We start from the raw sequence: 25,148 nt of genomic DNA, 5'->3' as shown, positions 1-25,148 counted from the left end.
TAAATATGACACAAACCTCAGAAACCCCAAAAGACTAATACATTCAATCACCTAAAAATAAAAAAAATTCCATGGGGCAAAACCCACCAAAAGCAAATTATCAACAGGGGAAAAAAATATTTGTAACTTACATTACAGACAAAGGGAAAGTTTCCCAAATATATAAAGATCTCCTATAAACCAATAAGAATAAATGCAACAGCGGAAGAAAAGCATGGCCAAATGATATGAACCCAGAGGTCACAGAAAAGGAAATTTAAGAAATGACTCTTAAAACATACAATGTGATAGTCCGTTGTAACTTATAATAAGATTAATTGCAAAATAAGACTACACCGAGATGCTGAGTTAAAGACGAAGACCCACTGGGTGATTACATTTACATCAAGTTCAAAAACAGGTCAAACTAATTGAAGATGTTAAAAGTTAGGGTGCTGGTTACCTTGAGGGTAGGAAGCTAGGCTGGTGAGATTCTATTTCTTGATTTTGAGCCTTATTACGTGGATGAATTCACTTTGTAAAAAATGAATGGAGCTGTATCCTCCATGATTTGTACCCATTGCTGCAAGTACGTTAAATGTCAACAACATTTACTTAAAAATACTACATTAAGATACGAGTTTTCACCTATGAGTTTGGCAAAGATAAAATCATTTGATGATGGATTATATTAATAAGGGTGTGGAAAAAGGGGCTCTCTCATATATTGCTAATGGGAGTGCAAATTGATAAAGGCTTGATAGGGAGATAATTTATTAATATCTGTGGAAATTAGCAATGCACATGCCCGCTACCTAGCATTTCCACCTCCAGGAATTGACCTTACAAATAACTCTTGCACGTATATGAAGCTATAATGCATTGTCATGTCACTGAGAGATCAAAAAACCTACCCAAACATCCATCAACAGGGGACTAATTAAATAGTGGAAAACAACGGAATCCTTACAACGAAATGTTCTGCCACCATTAGTTCTAATGAGGATATGCTTTATGTACTAATACGGAATTATCTCTAAGGTGTACTTTAAGTAAAAATATAAATTAAGGTACAGAATACCTTAATTTACCCAACTGAGCTGAAACCTTATATCTGCACAAAAACCTGCACACAGATGTTTATAGCAGCTTTATTCAAAATTGCCAAAACTTGGAAGCAACCAAAATGTCCTTCAGTAAGTGAATGGATGATTAAACTGTGGTCCATCCAGATCATTAAATATTACTCAGCATATTACTAAGCAAAAGAAGCCGATCTGAAAGGTCTACATACTGTATGAAAAAAGATGAGCTGTTGCCAGGTGTTGTGAGGAAGGAAGAATGAATAGGCTGCGCAGAGAGGATTTTGGGGAGTAGTGAGACTATTCTTTACAATACTATAATGATAAATCTATGTCACTATACATTTGTCAAAACCTGTAGAATGTACAACACAGCAAGAGCCCCTCCGCTTCATCTTATAGGTGAACTAAGAATGTGTGTGTGTGTGTGTGTGTGTGTGTGTGTGTGTGTGAGAGAGAGAGAGAGAGAGAGAGAGAGAGAGAGAGAGAGAGAGAGAGAGAGAGAGTATTTGACATAAATTGCAAATTTCCTCTTTACCCCTGGGTCTCCTAGACTCAGAAACTCATGAAGATCATGGAGACCCCAGAGCCTGGAGCCACAAGACATTTGTTACCAAGAGGAAATGTTATTTTAGAATGAAATCCTAGCCAGGCTGCAGGGGATGTGGAACACAATTCCATAAAAGCAAGGTCCTTGGAGAACTTCACAAGATTTCTACCTGATGATAAGAAAACGATGATTTTATTGAGAATCCCCCCCACCCCGCCCCAGGAAACTGGTTTCTCCCCATTCAGCTGAAATGCTGAGATCATTTTAGTAACAATACCGAGGATCAGAAGCAGGGGGTCAGCCAGGGCTGCATCTCCTGAGCGTCTGAATTAACTCATCAATGTCGTTCCCAAGGGCAGGACAACATGAGCTATTCAGAGACAAGTCTTCCTGGCAGGACTTCCTGTCCCAGGAATGCCAAGAACTCATCTGTCATCTCTCTCAAATGATGTGCCTCTGTGACAAACTAACTGATCTCTTCTACAAGCTGTCTTCCATTGCCACCTCTGCCATTTTCCACTAAAAGGCTCTTGTGATGGATAGTGAGGTAAACTGCCAAAGGAGTGATTAATACTCACCGTTACGCCCAGGACCATCTCACCTACCTCCCAGGGCAAGCGGCCTTTATCTGTACTGCTTAGAACACCCTGGGGACACAGGAGGGGGAAATTGAGTACCTTCTCTTTATCTATAACCTAATTCAAAATTAGTATGTGCTCTAGTTGTAAACCTCAGGTTGAGCCGTTCTGAGCTCCTTCTGTTTTTGCCATTTCATTTTATGTGACAATAATAGTATCAGCGTTAAGCAAAACCGATCGTTTTTAAAGTGCTCTCTTGTGTGTGAGTGTATTTGAGGCTCACTCACCAAAACCCTAAGAGGTAGAAAAAGAAGAGTCGCCATCCCCATTTGAGTAAAGAGAACTTGTGACACAGACGTTGAAGGGCTCCCCAAGGTCGAACATCAATTATCCTCAATCAACCTTGTGCAGGTGGGTTTTCGTATGTTCCCAAGGTGATGCGACCATCACCACTATCTAATTCCAGAACATTTTCATCACCCCAAAAAGAAACCCTGCACCCGTTAGCAGTCATTCCCTATTGTGTCCCTGGCAACCACTAATCTGCCCTTTGTCTCTATAAATTTGCCTATCCTGAAAATAATTTCATAGAAATGGAATCATACAGGCTGCATACTGCAGCCTTTGCAAATGGCCTATGTCATTTACGGCCCTATTTTCAAGGTCCATCCATTGTATTTTAGTCCTCTTTATGGCTGAATAATATTCCATTATATGGATATACCACCTTTGTTTACTTTTTTATCAGTTGATGGACCATCGGGTTGTTTCCATTTTTTTGGCTGTTCTGAATAACGTTGCTAGGAACATGTGTGCACAACTTTTTTGTGTGAACCTATGGTTTCAATTCTCTTGGGTATATACCTAAGCATGGAATTATTGGGCCATCTAGTAGCTCTAGTTAACATTTTGAGGAACGGCCAAACTGTTTTCCAAAGCAGCTGCACCATTTTTCTTTCCTACCGGCAATGCATGAGGGTTCCACTTTCTCCATATCCTTGCCCACACTTGTTATTGCCCACTTTTAAAATCACAGCCATCCTAGTGGGTATATCTCATTGTGGCTTTGATTTACATTTCCCTCATGACTCACGATATTGAACATCTTTTCATGTGCTTGTTGGCTATTTGGATACCTTTTTGCGATAACTGTATAATCAAATCCTCTGCCCATTTTTAAACTTGGTTCTTTTAATTATTGAGTTCCAAAAGTTCTTTTAAGGATTCTAAGCCTTTCTTTGCAAATATTTTCTCTCATCCTGTGGGTTGTTTTGTCGTTTGTTGTTCATTTTCTTGGTAGTGTCCTTTGAAACACAAAGTTTCAAAATTTTGATTAAGTCCAATTTATCTGTTTTTTTTTTCTTGGGCTGCTTGTCTTTTGCGTCATATTTTAGAAACTTTGCCTGACTCAATTTCACAAAGATTCACACGTATGTTTTCTTTTAAGAGATTTGTAGTGTTAGCTCTTATATTTTGATCTTTGATCCATTTTGAGTAAATGTGTGTATATGATGTAAAGTACAGCTTTAAATTTTCTCTCTCCTGCCGCGTGATGGGCAAGGAAGGGGAACTACAAAAAATTTAAAAATGTCCCTGTGGATATAAGGTTTCTGCGTGCTCACCCTGTGGGAGTCTCCGGGGTTGGGGGTGGGGGGCCAGGCAGCCCCTCTCCTGCCCTGTTAGGCCCAAGGATGGGGACACAGAGATGGATCCCGGACTAGCTCAACCCAAGGATGAGAACACAGAGATGGAGCCGAAACTAGCTCTAGGGCCTCCTGCCTTGCACTAAGCCAACACTAAGGCCGAATTTACTCAAGCTTCTACCCCAGCGGAACTCGAGGTCCCGGGCCCCGACCACGCGGCAGGAAAGAGAAAAGGCGGCTGGCTAGCTGCCAGCCCGCGGACCTCTCAGAGCTGTTGCCATGGCCACAGGGGACTTGGCTGTGAAGCCCAGTGACACCCCCTACTTCCCTTCTGGATGACGTCATGGATGTCCGCGGGCCTGATTGGCCACCTGTGGGTTGGTCTGGGCTTTAAAGCAGCTGTTCTCCCTGGGCCAGCAGTCGCAGCGACTATGTTTGTTCCGGGAGGATCACGCCGTGTCTGGACCGGCCTCCCACCCTGGCAGCGCGGTCACCACTCCGGACAGAACAGGCGCCCGAGAGAGGCAAGTATTCAAATGATGCTTCACAAAATACCTTCCTCAATCCCCAACCCTCTCTCCCCGGCTCCCTGCCCCTATTCTGCAGCTCTTGGGGGAGACGCGATGAGCTGGCGGTGAACGGTGAGGGAGCTTTTCCAGAAAGAAGTGGAGCACAGCGGTCTTCCTTCCGGGCCGTGGCGCCCTACGCCAGGTAAAGTCCAGACCAGGGTCCCCCGCCCAGGTCAAGGGCTTAGGATTGGAGGCGCTGCCGACTGAGCTGAGATTCACGAGTTTAAGCCTAGAGCTGCTTCGGAGAAGGGGGCAGCCGGCTGGGCATCTGCCAAAGGGGCTGTGCCCACCACCAAAGTCCCCAAGAGGAGGGAAGGCGGTGAGGGAGCCTGGGAAGAGGGAGGCGCCCCTGGCTCTGCAGCCCGGCAACTAAGCGCTCCCACGAGGTGCTCAGCCAGCTCAAGTTGTGGGCGCGTCTAGTCCTCGTACCCGCGCGCGGGGAGAGGCCAAAACCCGGCTTGCCATTTGTCCGGGTCGGTCCGGCGCCGTCCCTGGACAAGGGCAGGCAGCTCCACAGCCTCAAGAGCGCGCGCTCTCCGGACGCTGCCTCCTCTCCCGCGCTGCTCACCCGTCAGACCCCTCATGCAGCAGGCCTGCTGTTGCACGCCGGAAAACGGCCGGGGTAGGTGTTCCAGGCCTCCACTCCCTGCCTTGCAAGACCTGAGCGCCAGGAGTCCCGGACTGCCAAGTGCCGAAGGAGAAAACGTGAGAAGCGCCAGGCGGCAACTGTGTAATCATCCCAATGCAAAGAACTCTTCCTACCCTCTGCCATGGGGGCAAATAATTCCACTAACCCGGTGAGGGGAAACGACAGGCGTGGGGGATTGCGCCCCCGAGGGAGCCCAGTCTGCTGGGAAAATAAGTGCATCCGGTGCAGACATGTCCTAGTCTCGCCTTTTCCCCGGGGGGATAAAGCGCGTGCCCTTCGGATCCCACCCTCGGGGGTCCGAATTGGCTGCTGAAGGGCCCCACGGGGAATCCGAGCCTCCAGCTTCAGCACCAGAGGCTGGACAGCGCCACGGCCCGAGAGCGCCTGGGATGGGTTCCTGCGCGCGGCTCCACCACCCAATCCGACGCGCGTCGCTGTCCCTCAGACCCCACGCGGAGGAAGCCAGGAGATGAGGCAGGGTTCGCCGAAAAGGGGGGACTCATCGTCCCCATTTCTCCAGGGGTTTACGTGTCGGGTTCTAGGAGGGCATTCTATCTCTCTCCTTCGCTAAGACCAATTGGAATAACTTGGTGCCGAAGCGCAAAGACGAGCGCCTGTTAAGTGGTGAGCTAGGCGCACGGGACAGTGGCTCTACCCGGACCCCCAGGCCTCGTGTGCTGCGAAAGATCGCCACATCCAAGCTGTGTTCTCCCTCTCCCCACAATCTCCTTACGTCTTAACGTGGGTGAATGAAGGGAAAAGCGTGGGACGGAGGGAGAAAGAGTGAGGTGTTGAGGCCAACACAGAAGCATCTTTCATCTGGGTCGCAATATCGGGGTGCAGATGAAATCGGCCCAAAAGGAACATCAAGGTCCGCATTTTGGGCCAAAGGAGCGCAAATTGCTCTTTGTATGAGGGAGCAGATTGACTGCTTTGCCAGGGAGGGGACTAGCCGCGGAGGAGGGGGAAACCTTATCACAAAAGGGCTAACGGAGGTGGGGGAGGAGGAGAGCCCCGAGGTGGGGGAGCCGGAGAGCAGACAGGACCCTGGCACTGGAGTGTGGTTACCAGGCAACCAGCCCCAGCTTCCTGTTGCCTTGGTTACAGTGAATGGCGGGGCTTTGGCCACTAATTATCCGTGAGCACCTTGATTCTTTAAAATATCTGCTGGGGTGAATTTCTCCTTTTAAGCCAAGGGGCTTGGCGAAGCAGCTACTTTTCCACCACCGCAATCCTTCCCACCTTCGCCTCCTCCCCCTTCAGAGAGGTAACCAAGTCGTATCCAGTCATTCCTCTGGGATTTACAATTAGGGCTTTAAAAAAAAAAATTTAGTTCTTTAGACGGAGGTGCTGATCCCCCCATACACACCCTTTATCCCCTTTAAATGAGAAAAACACACTTGCTCTTCACGTAGGAGGAGAAGGGAGATGGGGAAATTGTCCAAAGGTGTCTCTGATAAAGAAAACCAAGGTTTTTCCTTGGTTTGTCCGTGGTGCCTCCCTCCCTGAACACCTGTTAATTCCAGATCTCCGCCCCCCTCTTCTCATCTCTCCCCACAGACCACACAAGTAGGTAGAAACGGGGCTCCCTTAGCAAGCCGCCACTAGCATCGCCTTCATCTGGTTCCTCCAGCTTCTCTTCTCTCCAGCGCTGCCTTCACCCTTCGCTAATACAGCACTGAACGCTCCTGATCCTCTAACTTTTTCCGTTTCCCTGATCAAGAAACAACGACTCCACTTTTCACCTTGTCTGTCGTGCCTGCCTGTGTTCATTTGGAATATCTGGGCTCATCGTCTTACCCATAATTTTCCAGAGGCAGCTGTAACATTCTCAGCATGATTTACGGGGAAATCGCTAAGTTAAGGAAACAAGCTGTGCACTGCGCACTCTTTCCTCTAGAACACTTCTGAGGAGACATGAACTTTCTCTTTCCAAAGAGAAAGGTGGGCTATCACTTGACACCACAGGAATGGAGGAGGTCTCTGTGTCCTGCCGAAACTAGCATGCCTTTATTTGTGATGCTCTGTAGCAGTCAATACATATTACTTTCCTTGTCTTTTCACTTTTTCCTTCACTTATTGCTACTACAAAGTTTTTTAAAAATCAGAATTTCAGTCTAAGAAGTCCCCCCCCCCAAAAAAAAATCCTCCATGGGCTGGCTAGATATCATTTTTTTGTGGACATTTACATTAAAATGCTTTTTCCTCTCATGTTACTATAGAAACTTCTTTTCAGTCCAGATCAGACAGCTGGTGTGCTTTTTGTATTTTTCTTCCCAAAGAGGTGCCTTCCTTTATGAATTCTCTGAGGCAGCTATCGCTTATCACACCAATAATGTCCCATAGCAACAGTGGCTTTAAAAAAAAAATTACTCTTCCCTTTCTGCTCATTTTCTTTATAGACAAAGGGTCTACTTTCAAGAAGAGAACTGAAATCTTATTGGCCAGAAAGGGAGACTCATTCTTTCATTGGTTGGTGTGTAATGCCTTGTCAACCAATCAAAGGGCGCCATTTATCCTTTTCTGACTAGTTGAGTGAACAGGGTACCCAGAATGATTGAATCTGCCTCAATTCCATCCAGTAGCAAAGAATGGAACTCAAGAGTTCTGGGTCCCAGGATCTGGGATTAGATGTGGCTACTCCAGGTGACATTTGACTTGCAAGAACAAATTTTGCTACCTTGTAATTTGCAGCTTTCTTGAACACATCTGAATAACACATTGTTCTACAGATTTTTTTTTTTAACTTTAAAATATAGTATGATTATCTTTCCAAGTCGGTGCAGGTCACTGGTATCAAAGGGTCCAGGGATCTTCGTCATCTCCGCGAGAAATATAGAGATTTGGTGAAAACTTTTGGGAATGAGGATGAGAAACTGGAAGAAGGAAGAGCTGTGTTATCAATGACAAGTAGCTGTCTCAGGTTTTGAATTCACTCTTCCCAACTGTGGTATCCCCTGGTAGTTGTATTTGTTTTTTTCTACTTTAATTCTTCACAACTACCCTTTTGGCCTGCATTTTCAGTCACCAGTAGAAGAGCTGGATAAATGGAGACAGTGACCCTCTCATTCAGTGTAAGAGCAGACCCACCACTTTCCAGGAAGGCTTGTGACAGGTAGGTGAGGGGGATTTCTAGAAAGGGAGATTATCCCAATCCCTCGTGGCGCTGGAGGTGGGCAAGTATGGCTTTTTTCTTTCTCCCTGCATCGAATAGTCCAATTTAGGGTTGCCGGCATTAGTCTTTACTTCTCTAAAAGGAAGGAGCACCAAGGTGCCCTCCCTTCTGCGACGGAAGTTCTCTAATAGCATAGCAGCCCAGGAGAAGCCTCAACGTGAGTACAGACCCCCTTGGTCAGTCTTTTCTTGGCTGTTGGCTGCAGGGGATGCTGGAAGGAGAGAGATGCTCAATCGTCACGATGCTAGCTAGAGCCACCTCCGTTAGTGGCCCATCTGTGCCAGGGTTTCCGTGGGACCATGAGCCCCAGTGCTAGACGATAAGCCCCTTGATATCAGGGGTTCTGTCCCTTTGAGTCCCTAGAGCTTACTCATCCTTAAAGTAGGGGCTCAACAAATGTTTGCACTGAATCTTCCTGGCTAGTATTATGACAAGTCTCTTAACTTCCTCTTTATGACAATGACGGTTCTAGACCTGGATCCTCCCCCTCCTCTCCCTTCCAAACTCTTCATATTCCCTAGCTCTCTTCACAAAAGAAATGAAAGCTCAGTTAATTGTTACCATGGTATGTGGAGTGTCCACCCTAAGGGTCCCTGTCACCCATTACTGTCAGGGGAGGAAACCATGGAAACAAGCGTTGCTAAGGGGATGGCTCCAAATCCAGAGGTAAGAAACCCCAAGTGGGGGAGAGGGAGTGGGTGGGCTCAAGGGCGGGTCATTTTTTTTTTCTCTAAGGTACATTTCTCTGAGACGATGGCAGCCTCTTTTGCTATTTGCATCTTCCCCCAACCCAGACAGAGCCCAGAGTTCAAGAATTTTAGAAAACTGTCAGGCTCAGGTCCATCTTCATTGGTCCTTCAAGGAAAAAGCCAATGAGAGTGGATTTTTGGGGTTCGCATGATCCTATGCTATCTCTGTCTCTTTGCCAGCTGCTGTCACAGACCGTGAGCCAGGCTCTGTAGTAGGCGCAGGCAGGTAATAATGACCAGTGACAATGGCATGTCACAGGGAATATTCTGACAGCAGGATTCCCTCCGAACTCTCTTTGTAACACCTGAGGGCTCCCTGGAAAGGCATGTTTTTCTAGGAATACCCAAGGCCCTAAGCCTGTGGCTTAACACCTTGTACCTTCGTCAGCCCGGTCTCTAATATTAGCTCAGCTCTTTGTCTCTGAAACCACACACCAAGAGTGACGTTCTAGCCCTTTCTCAACAGCCAAAGAGGCACAGGTTGTTTATTATTCCTCTTATTTTAAAAGAAATAAAAGACAAGACATTCCTCCCTCTTCCTTGGTTAGACAGGGTAGATGGGAGGGGAGATTCCTCAGCTCCTTGCAGCTTGGAGTTGAAGAGCTAGGACCCCACTGGGGAGTGGGGAGAAAGGGGCCTTAGTTTCCTGAGGGTGCCTCTGTTATCCATCCTCCACAGGAGAACCTCTCTGCTTTCTCAGGCCGACCAGCCTGGGCTCTGCCAGTCTTCCCCTTGCCCCCCGCGGCTCCCACCCCATAAGCCTCCAGACAAGCCCTTCCCCAGTCTGGAAGGAGAGAACAAGCAGAAGAACGGAGGGCTGAGCCACAGAGGAAGAGTTTTCAATTAAAAGGAGAAAAAATTAAAAGCAGGGAAGGGTAATTATCGTCCAGCTGCTGCAGAAATACAATTAGGGCCATGCTCTCTGAGCCATCAGAACATTGTGGCTTTGCTAATTAAGAAGAGGATATAGCACTGCAATTAGAGGCTGGCCCGGCCAGCAAGGGCCTTGCCTCTCCTCTGTCAGTGCCCCAGGCTGGGGAAATGAACCAGAAAGCCCCATGCGGGACCTGGGGACATCAGGGGCAGGAATCCACCCTCCCCTGCCCCCCACAACAATTTCCCCTTCTCTACTTTCTGCTCTGCTCTGAAGTGGGGGGATGAAGTACCCCCACTTCATCCTGATCTGTGGTTCAGGGAGCACCGGGACGATTTTCACTCAGACCAAGACGGTAGACTTGCAGGTGGGTGAGAGACAGGGGCCTGGCAGAGAGGGCTCACTGCGACCTGCAGCTCTTCCTTTTTCCCTTCTCCATGATGCTCTAGCTTTATGACTAAGGAGGAAAGGTAACGAGCCCCCCCACCTGCCTCCCTTCAAAGATAAGATGTCCTGATTATTCAAGGAAGTATGTCACATGCCAGAAAAAAAAAAAAAAGGAAAACAAAGTAAGTAAGAACTCCCCCTGACCCATTTCTGAGCAGAGGCTCTAGAGAATTCTGAGGGAAGGAAGGGGCGGTGGGAGAAGACAGATTTGGCTGTGGGAGCAGCATGTTGGCTGGATGACCCAGGGGACGGCCCAGGACCCCAACGTGCCTCTGAGAAGCAGCCGGAGGCAGATACGCATGGCCAGCCCCATCTGGAAGACCGGTGATTTTGTTGTTGTCTCACTATGTTCAACAACAAATCCCAGTCTGCCGCATGGCGTGGGCCTTCACAGCGGGGTGGGGGCTGGGCCGCGACCCCTTTCTGGTTCTGCCTCCCTGTGTTCTTTTCGGGGCCTTCTCTGTCTCCTAGAAAACAGCGCTGGAAACCTGGACACCCCTGGGCTGCGTACCCCGGGCAGAGTCTTCCAGAAACAAGCACAGACTGTGGTGTGAGTGGAAAGCTTTGGGTGGGGGAGGAGGCAGGGTCTCTGTCCTCAGGAGCCTGGGCTGTGACCACACCACCAACTAAAGGGCGGGGAGAGTTTCCCCTCAATTCCTCACTGATTCACCCAGCAACCGTCTTTTTGGTTGGGCGCCGGCAGCGTGAGGTCTGGTTCTGTGACAGGAGAGAGCCCCGGCGTGTGTGGGCATAAAGGGCCCTGTGCTCATGCCCCAGGTGCCAGCGGTGTTTGGTGCCCTGCAACAAAAGGCCACACCTGACCTGCAGCTGGTTTGCTGCCTCCCCGAGGGCTCAGAGTAGACTTGTGTGTACGGAACATCTTTTTGGACCCAGAATCTGACTCAGTGCTGCTGGATCCGAGATGTCACGAAAAAACTGGGGTGAGGAAGCCCAGTCGCCCAACTGTCCTTGGGGACCGCCCCCCACCGTGGAGAAGCAGTGGTCATAAACATCATATCCCAGCCTTTCTGCAAGCCTAAGAAATGGGGGGGGCACCTTGCCCTAAGGTGGTCATCAAGTCCCAAAGATGAGACGCTCCATGGGGACTAAGCCCTCCTTAGTTCTTTCTAAATATATCCCCACCCTTCTTCTCCACCCTCACAGCAGGCACAAGGCACCCCAGTGTCCTCGGGCCAGAGAAGGGAAGGGTTGGTCAGCAGCATCCAGAGGCAGAAAAGGCTGGTAAAGTCTTTCCTTTAGAAGACTAAAGCATCTTATAAACCTAGGTGGGATTGGAAGTTGTACTCCTTTAGGGAACACTAAGAAGGCAACCATTGGCTGAGCTCACTTGCCTCTACCACTTGCAAGCTGTGTGACCTTGGGCCAGGCACTTAACCTCTCTGAACCTATCAGCTCTTCGCTTCCACACAGAGGCTGCTGCTGTCACTGCCTCAGCTGCTCCTTCGGCTCCCCAAACTGGCTCTCTTCTTCCCCATTTCCTGCCTCTTAAATTTCCTCTTTACTTCTAACCGTGCCTGTAGCTAGTAGGCAGCAGGTCCTATTAGAAATCTTATTCACACTTGAGAAGGCTGCAAATTGGTGTCACTCAGTGGGTGGCAGCCTTTCACTGGAGAAGAGGGGCCTGGATAAGCAGGAGGGGGGTGGGAGAGAAGGGAGTCAAATCTCTCCCAGGCAGCCCACAGCATTCAGGGCTGCTGTGCAGACAGAAGGGGGAGAGAGCCTGCTTCAGTGAAACATCTGGGGAGGGAAGTGGGTTCACTCCTGCTTTGAGAGACGGGCTGTGTTGATAGATAGGGTGTAAAACAAGGAGCCCTGCACTCCCTAGGGGGTAAGTCGGGGGAGGGAGTCCGGGCTTTGAAGTCAGACACACCCCACTTCCAGTCCTGGCTCTACCACTTACTGGCTGTGTGACTTTGAGCCAGTTGCTTAACATCTCTGAGCATCAGACACCCAACTTGTAAAACGGAATTTATCACATCTACCACGCTGGGTTGTTAGGATAACTAAGCAAGAGAAGAGTCATAATACATAACAGCATAGATTAATACCCAATAATAGCCTCTTCGCCTCCTCTTCATGGCTTTTCTCTTTCCTTAAGTTGGACACCCACAGGACCCCTTCCACCAAATAGGAACGAATGAGAACCACCATCTCTACGAGTCTCCCCTATCATGTAAGAGTTTTATCCCATTTGAAAGTTTATCCTTCCCCTACCCGCATCAGCATCTCGACTATTTCACAAGCTCAATATATAGGAAAAGAATGTAGGCCAAGCCCTCCACCCATTTTAAAAATGCAAAAACCAAGGCTTACAGAGGTTGTGTGACTAACCTCTAGGTCCTTCGGCAAAATAAACAGCTTACTACTTCTTGAGGTACCTTTCTAGGTGTCTCAGAACACAAAAGGGTTGGTGAGCCAAGGGTCAGAGCATCTGGGTCCCCTTCCCTTAACGGCAGGGACCTGGTTTACACAGGTAGTAAGTAGCCAAGTGGCCAGAACTCCGATTTGTAAGGAGGCAGTACCATCTGGTGGTTTCTCTAGGTAGCTGCACTCTAGCGGCGATTCTCGGAAATCAGCTGCAAAATTGTCACCTAGTGAGTATGCGTTTTGAAAATCTCCACATTCAAGGTCAAGTGTAATTGAAAATTTCTTTGAAATCTCTCATGAAAATCCTAAGAGTTTTGTTAACATTAAAAAATAATAAAATTCCTAGTGCGCAAAATAAAAGCTCCATGTTCACGCCCCACCCCAGACCAGTTAAATCAGAATTTAGGGCTTGACCCAAGTGTCAGTATGTTTTTAACACTCCTCAGGCAATTCCAGGGTTCAGCTGAGATTGCATCCCTGATTTGAGGATTAATTTTACGTGTGAAGGAACTAGTCTGGAATGGAACAAGTATCAGTGGAAAATAAATTTTCCTTAGATCAAATCCTTCCATTTTGCATTTAAAAATTAGTCATATGAAACTTAACCTGGATGTAAGATCCCTAGAAATTCTCAGAAGTGGAGAGAAGGTATAAAGGCACCGTAAGTGTCTTGGGGACAGGTAGGTCCAAAGCCACTGTTAGATCAAGAGTGCTACTAGAGGGGATCTACTTGAATAAAATGAGCGAACTATTTGCATTTGGCTCCCAGAATTTTGTCAGCTTCATACTCTCTAAGCAAGGAGTCTATAACCTGAGCATGCATCGGAAAGCTGTCAGTCAGCTCATTCAAACAGATCGCTGGGTGCCACCGCTGGATTTCTGAGTCAGGAGATCCAACCAATTCCCAGGTGAAGCCTGGCCTCTGGGCTAGGACCACCACACTTAGAGAACCACGGCTCTAAAAAAATGACCAGATCGACCCCCTTCCTATAGGCACCTGGTCCAGCAGCACAAGGCAGGCAGAAGGGCGTTTTGATGGTGGCAATATTTTTTGTAAGAGCAAAATAGATCAAGTCCTATGTCTCAAATGCATATCGATAAGGTAGAGGGGGCAAGGTGGGGTCCATAGGGGCAGGGCTTGGATCTGGGCTTTCTCTCATCAAGCCCAAGCTCAAAGGGGTTCCTTTATATAGGAGCCCCAGCTTTTGTAGAAGCCGGAGATATTTTAGCCCCAAAATGGGAGGGTGAAGTCCCTAAAAGTGGGGTTGGCGATATGGCTATCCACAGTCAAAATGCCACTATTGTACACCTTTAAGTCTTTTGCTTGATCATATTTTTTGTAAGTCTAAGTACGCAGTTACAAAGGATGTATCGCAAATATTTGACATCGTTTAAAAAAGTGTCCTTAAATGAATGCAATGGAGTCTACACATAGCATTTGAATGCTAACATTATCGGCCGCTAAAGCGCAGCTACCTAGAAAATCCACCAGATGGCGCTGCCTCTTAGCTAATCAGAGTGCTGGACACTCAACCACGCTGGGTTATTACAATAACTAAGCAAGAGAAGAAGAGTCATAATACATAACAGCATCGATTAATACCTGTCATGCAGGGTGTCATGCGGGGTCTCTGGTCCTGCTCGCCACATAAGAACGCAGGACATGGTGAGGCCAAAAAGGAACACCCACGGAACCATAGATAGGGGAGTCATACCACTATAGTCTCGCTGGCGGCTGGGTTGGAGACACAGGAAGCAGGAGCCACACCATCCGCAACCCGCTGTCCGCTTCTCTGCCAACCAACCTCACTTGCTAACTGCAATCCACCTCTCTGCAATCCGCAATCCACAATCCGCTCTTGCTAGCTCAGCCATGGCAGTTATATTAGTGGCTAATGACTAACTGGTAACAGCTGATGGCCAACTAGTCACAGCTGATGACCATCTAATACCCGAGCCAGCACCTGTCCAGGTGAGGCCCAGAGCCTGGAAACTGCTCCCTGGGACTCTGTCTCCACAATACCCAATAATAGTCTCTTCGCCTCCTCTTCATGGTTTTTCTCTTTCCTTAAGTTGGACACCCACAGGACCCCTTCCACGAAACAGGAACGAATGAGAACCACCATCTCTACGAGTCTCCCCTATCATGTAAGAGTTTTATCCCATTTGAAAGTTTATCCTTCCCCTACCCGCATCAGCATCTCATCCATTTTACGAAGCTCAATATATATGAAAAGAATGAATATAGGCCAAACCCTCCACCCATTTTAAAAATGCAGAAACCAAGGCTTGCACAGGTTGTGCGACTAACCTCTAGGTCCTTCGGCAAAATAAACAGCTTACTACTTCTTGAGGTACCTTTCTAGGTGTCTCAGAACGCAAAAGGGTTGGTGAGCCAAGGGTCAGGGCATTTGTGCCCCCTTCCCTTAAGGGCACGGACCTGGTTTACACAGGCAGCAGCTAGGTTTCCAGCGCTCTCATCTGGTACCCTGAATAAGCAGGGAGGCAGCGCCATGTGGTGGATTTCTAGGTAGCTGCGCTTTAGCGGCCCATAATGTTAGCATTCATATGCTATGTGTAAACTCCATTGCATTCATTTAAGGACACTTTTTTAAACGATGTCAAATATTTGCGATACATCCTTTGTAACTGCGTACTTAGACTTATAAAAAATATGATCACGCAAAAGACTTAAAGGTGTACAATACTGGCATTTGCCTGTGGATAGCCGTATGGCCAACTGCTAACCTTTCTGTTACTGTGCCCCAAGAGCAACTAGTCGGGGACTGCGCTTGTTCTGTATCCCAGTCTCGAGCCCATAGTAGGAACTTAATACTTATAAAGTATTGCAAAAGCATAAGTGAAAAAAAAAAAAATACTGCCGAAGTAGCAAACCTGAGTTTAAAAACCTTTTTTGGGCCGGCCTGGTGGCTCAGGCGGTTAGAGCTCCATGCTCCTCACTCCGAAGGCTGCCGGTTCCATTCCCACATGGGCCAGTGGGCTCTCAACCACAAGGCTGCGGGTTCAACACCTCGAGTCCCGCAAGGAATGGGGGGCTGCGCCCCCTGCAACTAGCAACGGCAACTGGACCTGGAGCTGAGCTGCGCCCTCCACAACTAAGACTGAAAGGACAACAACTTGACTTAGAAAAAAGTCCTGGAAGTACCCACTGTTCCCCAATAAAGTCCTGTTCTCCTTCCCCAATAATAAAAAAAAAAATTCAACACTCATTAGTTATATAAAAAAAAAAAAAACAACAACCCTTTCTTTAGTGCCCATTACGCAGATTTCACTGAATCACCACTACACCCAAGGAGATAGGGGTTATTATTAAAATTTTGCAACTGTGGGCGTGTACTCTGTCATTCTGCCTTTGGAGGCACGGAATTTATAGGAGCCCACATCCCGAACCAGGGAGCGGGGTGCATTGGAAATAGGGAACACATATGGGAGCGCGACCCGGGTGAGATGCCAAGCTCCGTTCCGGTCTCTTTAAAATTTCCCGCTGGCTCCGCCGACTGGAAGCACAAACCACGCCCCTTTAGGATTTCCCTCCCCTTCTGACGCGCGCCTACCCGCAGAAAGCCAAGTTCCCCCAGAGAACCAATCAGAAGATAGTTTAGGCGGGCACTGCCGTTCAGCGAACCAATAGGCGGGCAGCCAGAACGGGGCTTGCCCGGACATGTGGGAAGTGCAGGCTTCCCGGACGCCACGTGCGGGCGGGAGGACTGGTGACCCGGAGGACTCGCGCTCGAGCCTCAGGTGACCGCGGGGACCCTTGTGGGGACAGCGGGGTCGAGCGGGCTGGCGCGGCATGTCCCCTCCCGCGGGGTCCCGCGTGTGTCTCCACCCCCGGCCTGTGGCGGGGGACGCCCAGACCCGGCCGACCAGCTCGCCTGGTCCGCTGGTGTGCAGGCCGGGCCCAGGGCGCGGCCTGCCCCACGTCCCCGCCCTGCTCGGGGGTCTCGGACCTAAGGGGACGTCGATGGGCCATGGGACTCGGCCTGGCGGGCGCCGGCGGAACCGCCGCAGCTACTGAGTGACCGATGCCTGCGTCCTTCCCTGGGTGCGGTCAGGCCTCCCAGGCGTCACCCGCGGGAGGACGGCGGCGGCTGGGGTGGGGGGGACCGTGCGGGGCTCTCCTCGGACTTGCTTGTCCCGCGAACTTTTTAATAGCACGGGGGATCTTATCCAGCCATCCAGGTTTTCCCAAATGCGGGCGATAATTAGTATCGTGGCCTGGGGGGGTGGGGTCGCGCGCTCTCTAAAATACAGATTCTCAGGCCCCCTTCCCCCAAATGGACGTTAAGGTGTGGGGGTAGGTCCGAAAATCGGCGTTTTAGACCGACCTCTTCATTGTTTCTGGTAACGAACTGCTTTGGGGAAGCCCCTGACGTAGTTCAACTCTGTTTAGTAAACGCTTGTTTTATGGTGAGGAGACTGGCGACCTCCTCCAGTTGATCTAGTTCTTTGGTGCCCGAGCAGGGCCTAGAACTGCCCACTGATCAGCCAGCAGCTTGGTGGCCCTGATGCCATTGGCGATTATAATTTTGTGAGGCCATCGTTCTGAGATCTGCTGCTGGGACCCTTCCCTTAGGCCAGGGCCCCTGCCGGGAATGCCTGGTGGCTGCTGATCCCCAAAACACAGGTTTCGGGCTGGAGAGAGATTTGTGTTTGTCCTTACTGTGACAGTTGTGTTATTTGAGTGACACTTCTCCCCAGACTCACTGAGCGCATCTGGGGGCCCAGGATGAGGGAAGAGTACCCTTGATAGGTGATTGTTGGTTTTGACATGTCAGCAAGATCCCTGCCAGTAGAAGGGCACTTCCCTCGCCTTTTGAAACACAAGGTCACTGAGACCTTTTCTCAGGGAGCCTATTTCTGGCTTCTGTGAAACCCTGCCAGCCGGGTCAGGGAGGCCACTGACCCTAGTCCCTGCCTCAGCTGACCTGCTTGGCCCTCCCCCCCCCACCCCCCCAGAGGTCAGCCTCCGGCTTCTTGGGCCTTGTCCCCATTGCTGGGCTGAGGCAAACAGAGTGAGGTTGCGTATTTGTTGGCTAACGTATGACTTGGCAATATGACAATGAAGTAGACGATAATTAAGGCCCTTCTCCGGGAATGGATGAGCAAGCAGGGGGAGGATGAGTCAGGATGGGTCACTGCCTCACCTAAAACTCTCGAGATTGAGGGTTCCCAGTCAATCTCTGCATTAAGCCCAAACTTTTACGGCTCTCCAGGAATAGTTCTTTCTCACTGTCCACCTTTCTCACGCCTCCCTCCTTGCTTTTCAGTGAATCGCTGCACCAGGCTCCTTGCCCTCCTGCTATGATGTGCTTTTCCTCTGGACTTTGTGTCTGCATTTTCTCTGTCTGGGTGCCCTTCCCTTCCTGGGCTCTTAGCAGACCTTCCTGAAACCCTTTAAAGCTTTAAAGTGTCTCCTGTACTACTGCCAGGCTTTTCCTAACCTAGCTATCTGCCTGGTCCCGTACCTGACCAGGTACGTCAGGCACCTGCCCTTTTAGTCCATTGCTTCCTTCCTGATCACACCCTTGCAAGTTCCTGACTCCTCCTCTCTCTCTGCCAAACCAGGAGTTCCCTGAGTTCCGTCACCACCAGCTCTGCAGTCCCCACACACACAGTCTGACAGATAGCAGGGATTTGGGGCTCATATCAGCTTTTGTCTCTTGTTAATTGGACACATTACTTAATCTCTTTGCCCCCATTTTCTTACCTGTAATATGAGGATACTTTCTTTGGGTTGTTGGGCAGGCTGAGTGAGTCTACGTAAAGTACGTACAGCAGCGGTTTGCATGTGGCACTGACTGTATGAGTGCAATTATTATTCAAGTAGGTCCTCCACTCTGTCCAGCAGCCTGAGACAAGTACAGGCCCAGCAGGAAAGCACTGCAGGAGGGAGGGAGGGTGGGCTGGCCTGGCCCACTCCTCATCCAGCCGCTCTGCCCTGTGTGTTCTCTCTCCAGGGTGCTGGCCCATGGGAAGATTACCTCGCAGGACTCCCTTGCCCCGAGTGGTGAGCAGATTGGGATGGTCCCCCGGGAGGCCTCTGAGCCTGCCCAGTGCCTGTGTCTTTCGCTGGCCAGCCCCCTTGCCAAGGATGTACTTCGGAGAAAGCACAAGAGGAAGAGCCGACAGCACGCGCGGTTCATGGCCCGCAAGGCTTTGCTGCAGGAGCAGGGGCTACTGAGCACGCCCCCAGAGCCGGGACCCTCCCCACCGCCCATGTCGTTAGAGGCACCGCCAGGCACTGAGGCCGCCAGCCGTGGGAGGCAGCGTCCACGGGCCGAAACCGGAAGTGCCGCATGCAGCAGAAAGCCCACCCCCAGGGAATCCACTGGGCCCCTGCCCGGCAAGTGCGTGGCTATCGACTGCGAGATGGTGGGCACGGGTCCTCGCGGGCGGGTGAGTGAGCTGGCCCGCTGCTCCGTGGTGAGTTACCACGGCGACGTCCTCTACGACAAGTACGTGCGCCCTGAGATGCCCGTGGTGGACTACCGGACGCGCTGGAGCGGCATCACTCGGCAGCACATGCGCAAGGCCATCCCCTTCCAGGTGGCCCAGAAAGAGGTGAGGGCAGGGTGGGGGCCCGTTGGGGTTAGTGTGATGGGGTGCGCAGAGCAGCCCTGGGGTTGAGCCACCACTGCCACCGGAAGCGAGAGACCTTGGCAAAGTGACTGAACTCCTCCCAACAGCGGGTTCCTTCTCACAGACGGGTGAGTACACATCCTGACCTACCTGCACGGAAGCATGGCCGGGTGTCATGCGTGATCGTGTTGGTGGAAAGGCGGTGCCAACGGCGGGGTATGAAGCAGCGTGCATTTTACATTTTCTTTTCTGTTATAAAAGTATAACACGTCGGTGTGAAATCTGTAAGGCCCACAGTGCTAGCCCCTTCAGGTGTTGATGTTTTGCTGTGTTTCCTCATGTTAATTCTTCAGCGCTTTGAAAACACATTCATTAGTGGGACCATACTAATGTGCCAGAAATTCCCAGCCGTGCTTGAGCAGAAGAAACACGGAAAGCTTTATTAACCATCTTGGGTCCTTGTCCCCCGATCCCTCTGATCCTGTTGGTGTCTAGGCCCCCGGGGGGGCGGCTCTGATGTGTGCGTCCCTAAAAATCTCACACTGTGCAAACTTGTGGAATAAAAACTTTAGAGCTTATGGGGAAAATGGGGGTAGGGACACAACACGAAAAAACATCATCAGTGACACCCCAAAAATGAAAAGATGGAAACCTAATAACAATGGTAGCACAGTTTTGCACATGTTAAATGGTTAAGAAATACGTAAATATACCAACAAGGATGGCACTCTACCTTGAAAAAGACCTGGACGTTTCCTTGCGGAGGTAGATGTCGGGAGGGTGGCGACGTGCGATCCGGGGTGTGGTCCAAGGACTGTTACCTGAAATCAGAAAGTGGGGGTGCCAGGTGTGGGGGGCTGAATTGAGCTCGCTGGTAGGTTTCTGAGGGGGGGTGCGTTTTGTGCGTTCACTTAGTGTTTGTCAAGGGCGAAATCATGCGTCATTCTCAAATTGTGTTCTGATATATCAATCATGTTGGAACATTTTGCATTTTCCAAGTGAGCATTATTGCAGAACTACTTAACCTTTCTGCGTGATTCTTGGGGTTAGGTAAATCGGGGGAAATATTAGTATGCAGCATCTTGTGTCTTCCTTTTCCACGTACGCTACAGCCTAAGCATTTCTCTCAAGAGATCTGGAGCTTATTTATCAAGCAGGCTGATCAGAAATAGAAGCAACAGGAAGGGAGGCGTGTGGTGAACCCTCAGCTCCTTGGTCTGACCTCAGCCCAGTTGATGGTGACCCCAAGAGAAGACGCACTTGTCTGCTTAGACTCTGAGCCAGTGTGCAGCACGCTTGATCCTTTCCCACCGAATGGCTGGTTGGGGGGAGTGGGGTCTCACTAGAGTGGTGGCACGGCCCTCCCACTAAAAGTAAATGCTCCTTATCCACCCACTGTGAAAGCTGAGTTTGGCGATAAACCATTCGTGGCCACCAGAGGCAGACTGCGGGAGGCCAGCGGCTGGTGATAAGGAGAGCCAAGCCCAGCGACGGGGGCTGGCGGGTTTGCAGGCCTGTGGCCCTGGACGTGGCCTCGCTGGGGCCTAAGGAGGGTGGAAGACAGAGAAGAGAGGTGCACAGCATACAGATGGTCAGGGCTGAGCAAGGCCGCAGGTGTAGAGGCTGAGAAGTAGGGTCCTGCATAGCGGAGGTGCAGAAACAATTCTGTAGACGGACTGTGTGGGGGGCCGTGTCTGGTGTGTCTCCAGGGCCAGGTACCGCTCTGCGGACTTCACCCAGTGACCGGCCTGTGTGCTGAGTTTCCATTGAGTATCGTCAGTAAAATCAAACGTGGTCCCTGCGTGTTTACAGTGAGCTGACCGTAGGGGGTAGATGGACCATGCCAGAGCTGTGTGCTTAGAAAGTGCGATGAGTCCTCTGCAGGAGAAAACGTGTGGATGGGGGAGTCCTGGGGTGACCTCCTGACATGTGAGCTGGGAACTGCCATGAGAGGAGCTGGAGGAAGAGGTGGGTGGGACAGGAGGGCCGCTGAGAGAAGAGGCTGGCATGGCTTATGGGGACTTCTGCCCCCCCCCCCCAGTCTCTGCTCACAGCCATCCGTGGGTGTTGCTGGCAGGATCCCCATTTTACAGGTTCTGCCCATGCTTCCCTTAAGTAGTCGGTTGAAGGGTCTGCATTCCACCGAGGGCAGTGTGGGTGGCTGGAGCTCGCGGTCTCCCCGCTCCACGTGCCTCCCTCCAGAGGGATCTGTGTACCCACGGACCCCGCCGCACCCGCCCGACGTTGGGGCCTTCCTGACTCCCATCTTCGCTCACAGATCCTCAAGCTCCTGAAGGGCAAGGTGGTGGTGGGGCACGCCCTGCACAACGACTTCCGGGCTCTCAAGTACGTCCACCCTCGGAGCCAGACCCGGGACACCACTTCCGTCCCCAACCTCCTCAGCCAGCCCGGCCTCCATACCCGGGCGCGGGTCTCTCTCAAGGAGCTGGCTCTGCAGCTGCTGCACAAGAGGATCCAGGTACGTGAAGCCACGGACGGGCCGTGGGCCGTGGGCCATGCGCCATGCCTAAGACCCTTTGTCATTCTTCCCAACCCAGTCCAGTCCTGGGGACCTTGATCAAGCAGGGATGTCCCACGTGTACATGCCACCCTGGGTTTCTCTCCAGCGTCCTTTGTCCCCGGTGGGTACATTGTTCCGGGTGATCTCTCCAGGATGTCCCCCACATGTTCCCAGGCTCTCAGGGCCAGCAGGGAACGCCTGCTCCTTCTGTGCTCACAGTCATGGTTCCGTCTGCTCTTCCAGCCTTTGTTTTACAGGTGAGGAAAGGGCTTAGGGCAGCTCAGTGGCTTGTGCTGCGGCTGAGATTCCACCGCCTTTCTGTCTGACAAAGGCCCATGCTCTTCTCCCTGTACCAAGCCACACACCCTTCCTCTGAGAGGTCACGTTCTTGGGCCTGTACACTCACCTGGCGTGACAGGCCTCTTGCCAGGACTGACATGGCTCTCGTCCACAGGTGGGCCGGCACGGGCACTCGTCTGTGGAAGACGCCATGACGGCCATGGAACTCTACCGGCTGGTGGAGGTGCAGTGGGAACAGCGGGAGGCCGGCAGCCTCTGGACGCACCCGGAGGACAGAGAGCCTGACAGCAGCACGGACATGGAGCAGTATATGGAGGACCAGTACTGGCCTGAGGACCTGGCCCAGGGCAGCAGCGGAGCAACAGGGCAGACGCAGGACAGGAGGGCGTGAGGGAGGCGAGGGTGTGGGGGGCCTCCCCGTGTGGAGAGTGGGGCCAGGAGCATGCTGGGCGCTTCACCTGGACAGGGCAGGCTGCAGCCAGCTTCCCCCAGGGGCCGAGGAGCTGGGATCATCTGTCCTCTTTCCAGGGCTGTTGTCGGACCCCCACCCCCACCCCTGTGGTTTTGCTAGTGGCACTTTACAGATGCCACAAAAATGTCAGGTGGGCTACCTATTAGGACCCCCGCAGGAGTCGGGTTTGCGCCAACAGACTGTCCCAGGCTGTCACTTCCTTACCCCCAAGCAGCGGTATCTAAAGGGATAAGACCTCCCTGGGAAGAGTGGGGTATGGCTGTTACGCTCCCTTAGCTCCTGTTTTCTTTACCACCTACCTCTTCCTCCAGAGCCATTGTCACGTTCAGAATAAACGTGCCCTGAATCTTTAGAGTTACTATCTTCCCTTTTCTCCTGGCTACCTGAGGGACCGGGCTAGGGTCCCATGGAATGCTTGGCTCCAGGAACACCGGCCACTATTCCAGGAGGAGGGAAAGGGGGTAAGATTTGGGTGGAGACGGGCATAGTTATTTTGACCCCAAGCTGGCATTTCTCTTGCCCACGCAGCACTCGGCTCCCCTAAGCAGAGCCTGAGAAATAAGACAGCAGTTTGCATTCTGGGACCTGTATTAAGAGCAAGGCCACCAGTCTGCGCTTCTGGTGGGGCCGAGGCTTGGGCAGTCATGCAGTGTCCTGGCCCGCAGGCTGGTGCCCCCTCCAGCACTTTGAGAATCACTATGGTGGTTGGGTCTTCTCCACATTTCTAAAAGGACTCTGTTGTTATTTCACCCCCACCCCTCTTTTCTTGTTTCCTAAGGGGTGGTTTTGGGGGTGTTGGGGTAACCAAGAGCTCAGGCCATACAGACGTATTGCTACTCAGTTCATAGCTTTGAGACCTTAGGCAAGTATGTGACTTCACTCTTGAGACTGTTCCCTCATCTGGTAAATGGGAACAATGACATAACCTACCTCACAGGGTTGTCAGGAGGACGATATGCTAGCACCCTGTACAGTGCCCGACACACAGTGATCGCTGGGCCCCGGGAGCCGCTGCTTTTCTTGAAGGATTCATTTCAGCCTCTTCAGGGGGACCCCTGAACACACCCCTCTGGTCGCCGGGCTTTGGACCATGCAGACTGTCTTTGCTTGCCTCTTCCAGCAGGTGGGGCATTGGGCCTGGGTGAGAACAAGGCACGGAGGTCGAGGCTTTTCCCCATTCTTCAGGGACACACGATTCATGTGCACTCTGGGTCCCTTTGTAGTGAGCAGGAGGTGACGGTGGATTTTTTCATGTCCATCTTAGAAAATCAGCAGGGCCAGGAAGGGAGAGACCCCACTGAAAGCACACTCCTTCCAGCTTGGGGCCATAGATTGTTCTGTCACCAGTTCTGTCCCCTTCTGCAGAGTAGGGAGCTGGCTGAGTCATGGACGACTGCTGGCCCGGCTCCAGGACTTTGTTCTGGATTCCTTAGAAATCTGCAGCTGACTCCAAACTCACAGCTGAGCAATAGCTGTGATTCTTTTGCCTGTGGGTTGAAGGAAGATGGAGCTGTTACTCATGTTCCAGAACTGTACTGGGTTTTCAATCAGCATTGTTATAAGACTGTTCTGGAATAAAACTCAATTGGAAAAGTGAACCTTTTCTGTAAATCCCCAAGCTAGCGTGGGAGGGTGGCTTGGCGGGGGCGTAGGGGTGCTGGGATGCAGTCTTGCCGGGTACGTTGGCCTTTGAGGTCGGTGTCTTTCAAGATGATGCTTTGGGAGGTGGCGAGAAAATATTAGAGCTACAGAATTTACCTAGTTTATTTTTAAAATTTTGTAACTGCCCTGTTATAGAGCACACATTTATTTAACTTGTTTTTCCCTAAAGCTATGCACATTTTTTTATCTTAAATTTTTTTTTAATTGTAAAATACACAACATAAAATTTCTCATCTTTACCATTTTTAACTGTTGAGTTCAGTAGGGTTAAGTACATTCACATTGTTCTCCAGAGCTTTTTCATCTTGTAAAACTGAAACCATACTCATTAAACAATAACCCCCCCAATTCCCTCCTCCCTGTAGCCCCTGGCGACCACCATTCTACTTCCTGTTTCTGCGAATTTGACTAGATACCTCTTATAAGTGGAATCCTACAATATTTGTATTTTTGTGACTGGCTTATTTCACTTAGCATAACGTCTTCCAAGTTCATCCATGTTGTAGTATGTTTCCGAGTTTCCGTTTTAAGCCCGAATAATACTCATTTGGGTGGCTGGCTATGCCACATTTTGTTTATTCATCCCTTGGACACTAGGGTAGCTTCCCCTTCTTGGCTATTGTGAATAATGCTGGTATGAACGTGGGCGTGCAAATACCTCTTTTGGACCCTGCTTTCAGTTCTTTCGGGTAAGTCCCCCGCTTATTCCACAGTTTCATTTACCCACATTCAATGGCAATCCAAAAATATTAAATAGGAAATTCCAGAAATAATTCATAAGTTTTAAATTGCACACCATTCTGAGTAATGTGATGAAATCTCACGCTGTCTTGTTCCATCCCACCCGGCACCTTCACCCTGTCTTCTGTTCCCCACCCTGTTAGTCACATGGTCGCTTTCTCAATTA

At 50.5% G+C, this 25,148-nt stretch overlaps 1 protein-coding gene across 3 annotated transcripts; it reads left to right on the top strand.

Annotated features, from left to right (window-relative positions):
* Positions 1-4,263: 4,263 nt before the first annotated feature.
* AEN (apoptosis enhancing nuclease) lies at positions 4,264-22,931 on the top strand. 3 transcript variants are annotated; one of them, XM_033100360.1, is made up of 4 exons: positions 4,264-4,356; positions 18,665-19,268; positions 21,565-21,765; positions 22,262-22,931. In XM_033100360.1, exons 2-4 carry the CDS (start codon positions 18,729-18,731, stop codon positions 22,496-22,498), a joined length of 978 nt encoding a protein of 325 aa, XP_032956251.1. In that variant the 5' UTR covers positions 4,264-4,356; positions 18,665-18,728; the 3' UTR covers positions 22,499-22,931. The 3 variants fall into 3 exon arrangements, with proteins under 3 accessions (XP_032956251.1, XP_032956249.1, XP_032956250.1); XM_033100358.1 differs by lacking the exon at positions 4,264-4,356 and adding an exon at positions 16,351-16,445; XM_033100359.1 differs by lacking the exon at positions 4,264-4,356 and adding an exon at positions 16,491-16,749.
* Positions 22,932-25,148: the final 2,217 nt, after the last annotated feature.

This window comes from Rhinolophus ferrumequinum, chromosome 28 (assembly GCF_004115265.2).
Source record: "Rhinolophus ferrumequinum isolate MPI-CBG mRhiFer1 chromosome 28, mRhiFer1_v1.p, whole genome shotgun sequence".
In the NCBI taxonomy this organism is placed as follows: Eukaryota; Metazoa; Chordata; class Mammalia; order Chiroptera; family Rhinolophidae; genus Rhinolophus; species Rhinolophus ferrumequinum.
This window is presented reverse-complemented; position numbering and strand designations above follow the sequence as displayed.

Bases quoted from the DNA above. Each gene is read 5' to 3' on its own strand.
- AEN (XM_033100358.1), top strand. From the start codon at position 16,366: ATGTGGGAAGTGCAGGCTTCCCGGACGCCACGTGCGGGCGGGAGGACT. The intron at 19,269-21,564 runs GTGAGGGCAGGG...CTTCGCTCACAG, and splicing joins TCCAGGTGGCCCAGAAAGAG to ATCCTCAAGCTCCTGAAGGG. The intron at 21,766-22,261 runs GTACGTGAAGCC...TCTCGTCCACAG, and splicing joins TGCTGCACAAGAGGATCCAG to GTGGGCCGGCACGGGCACTC.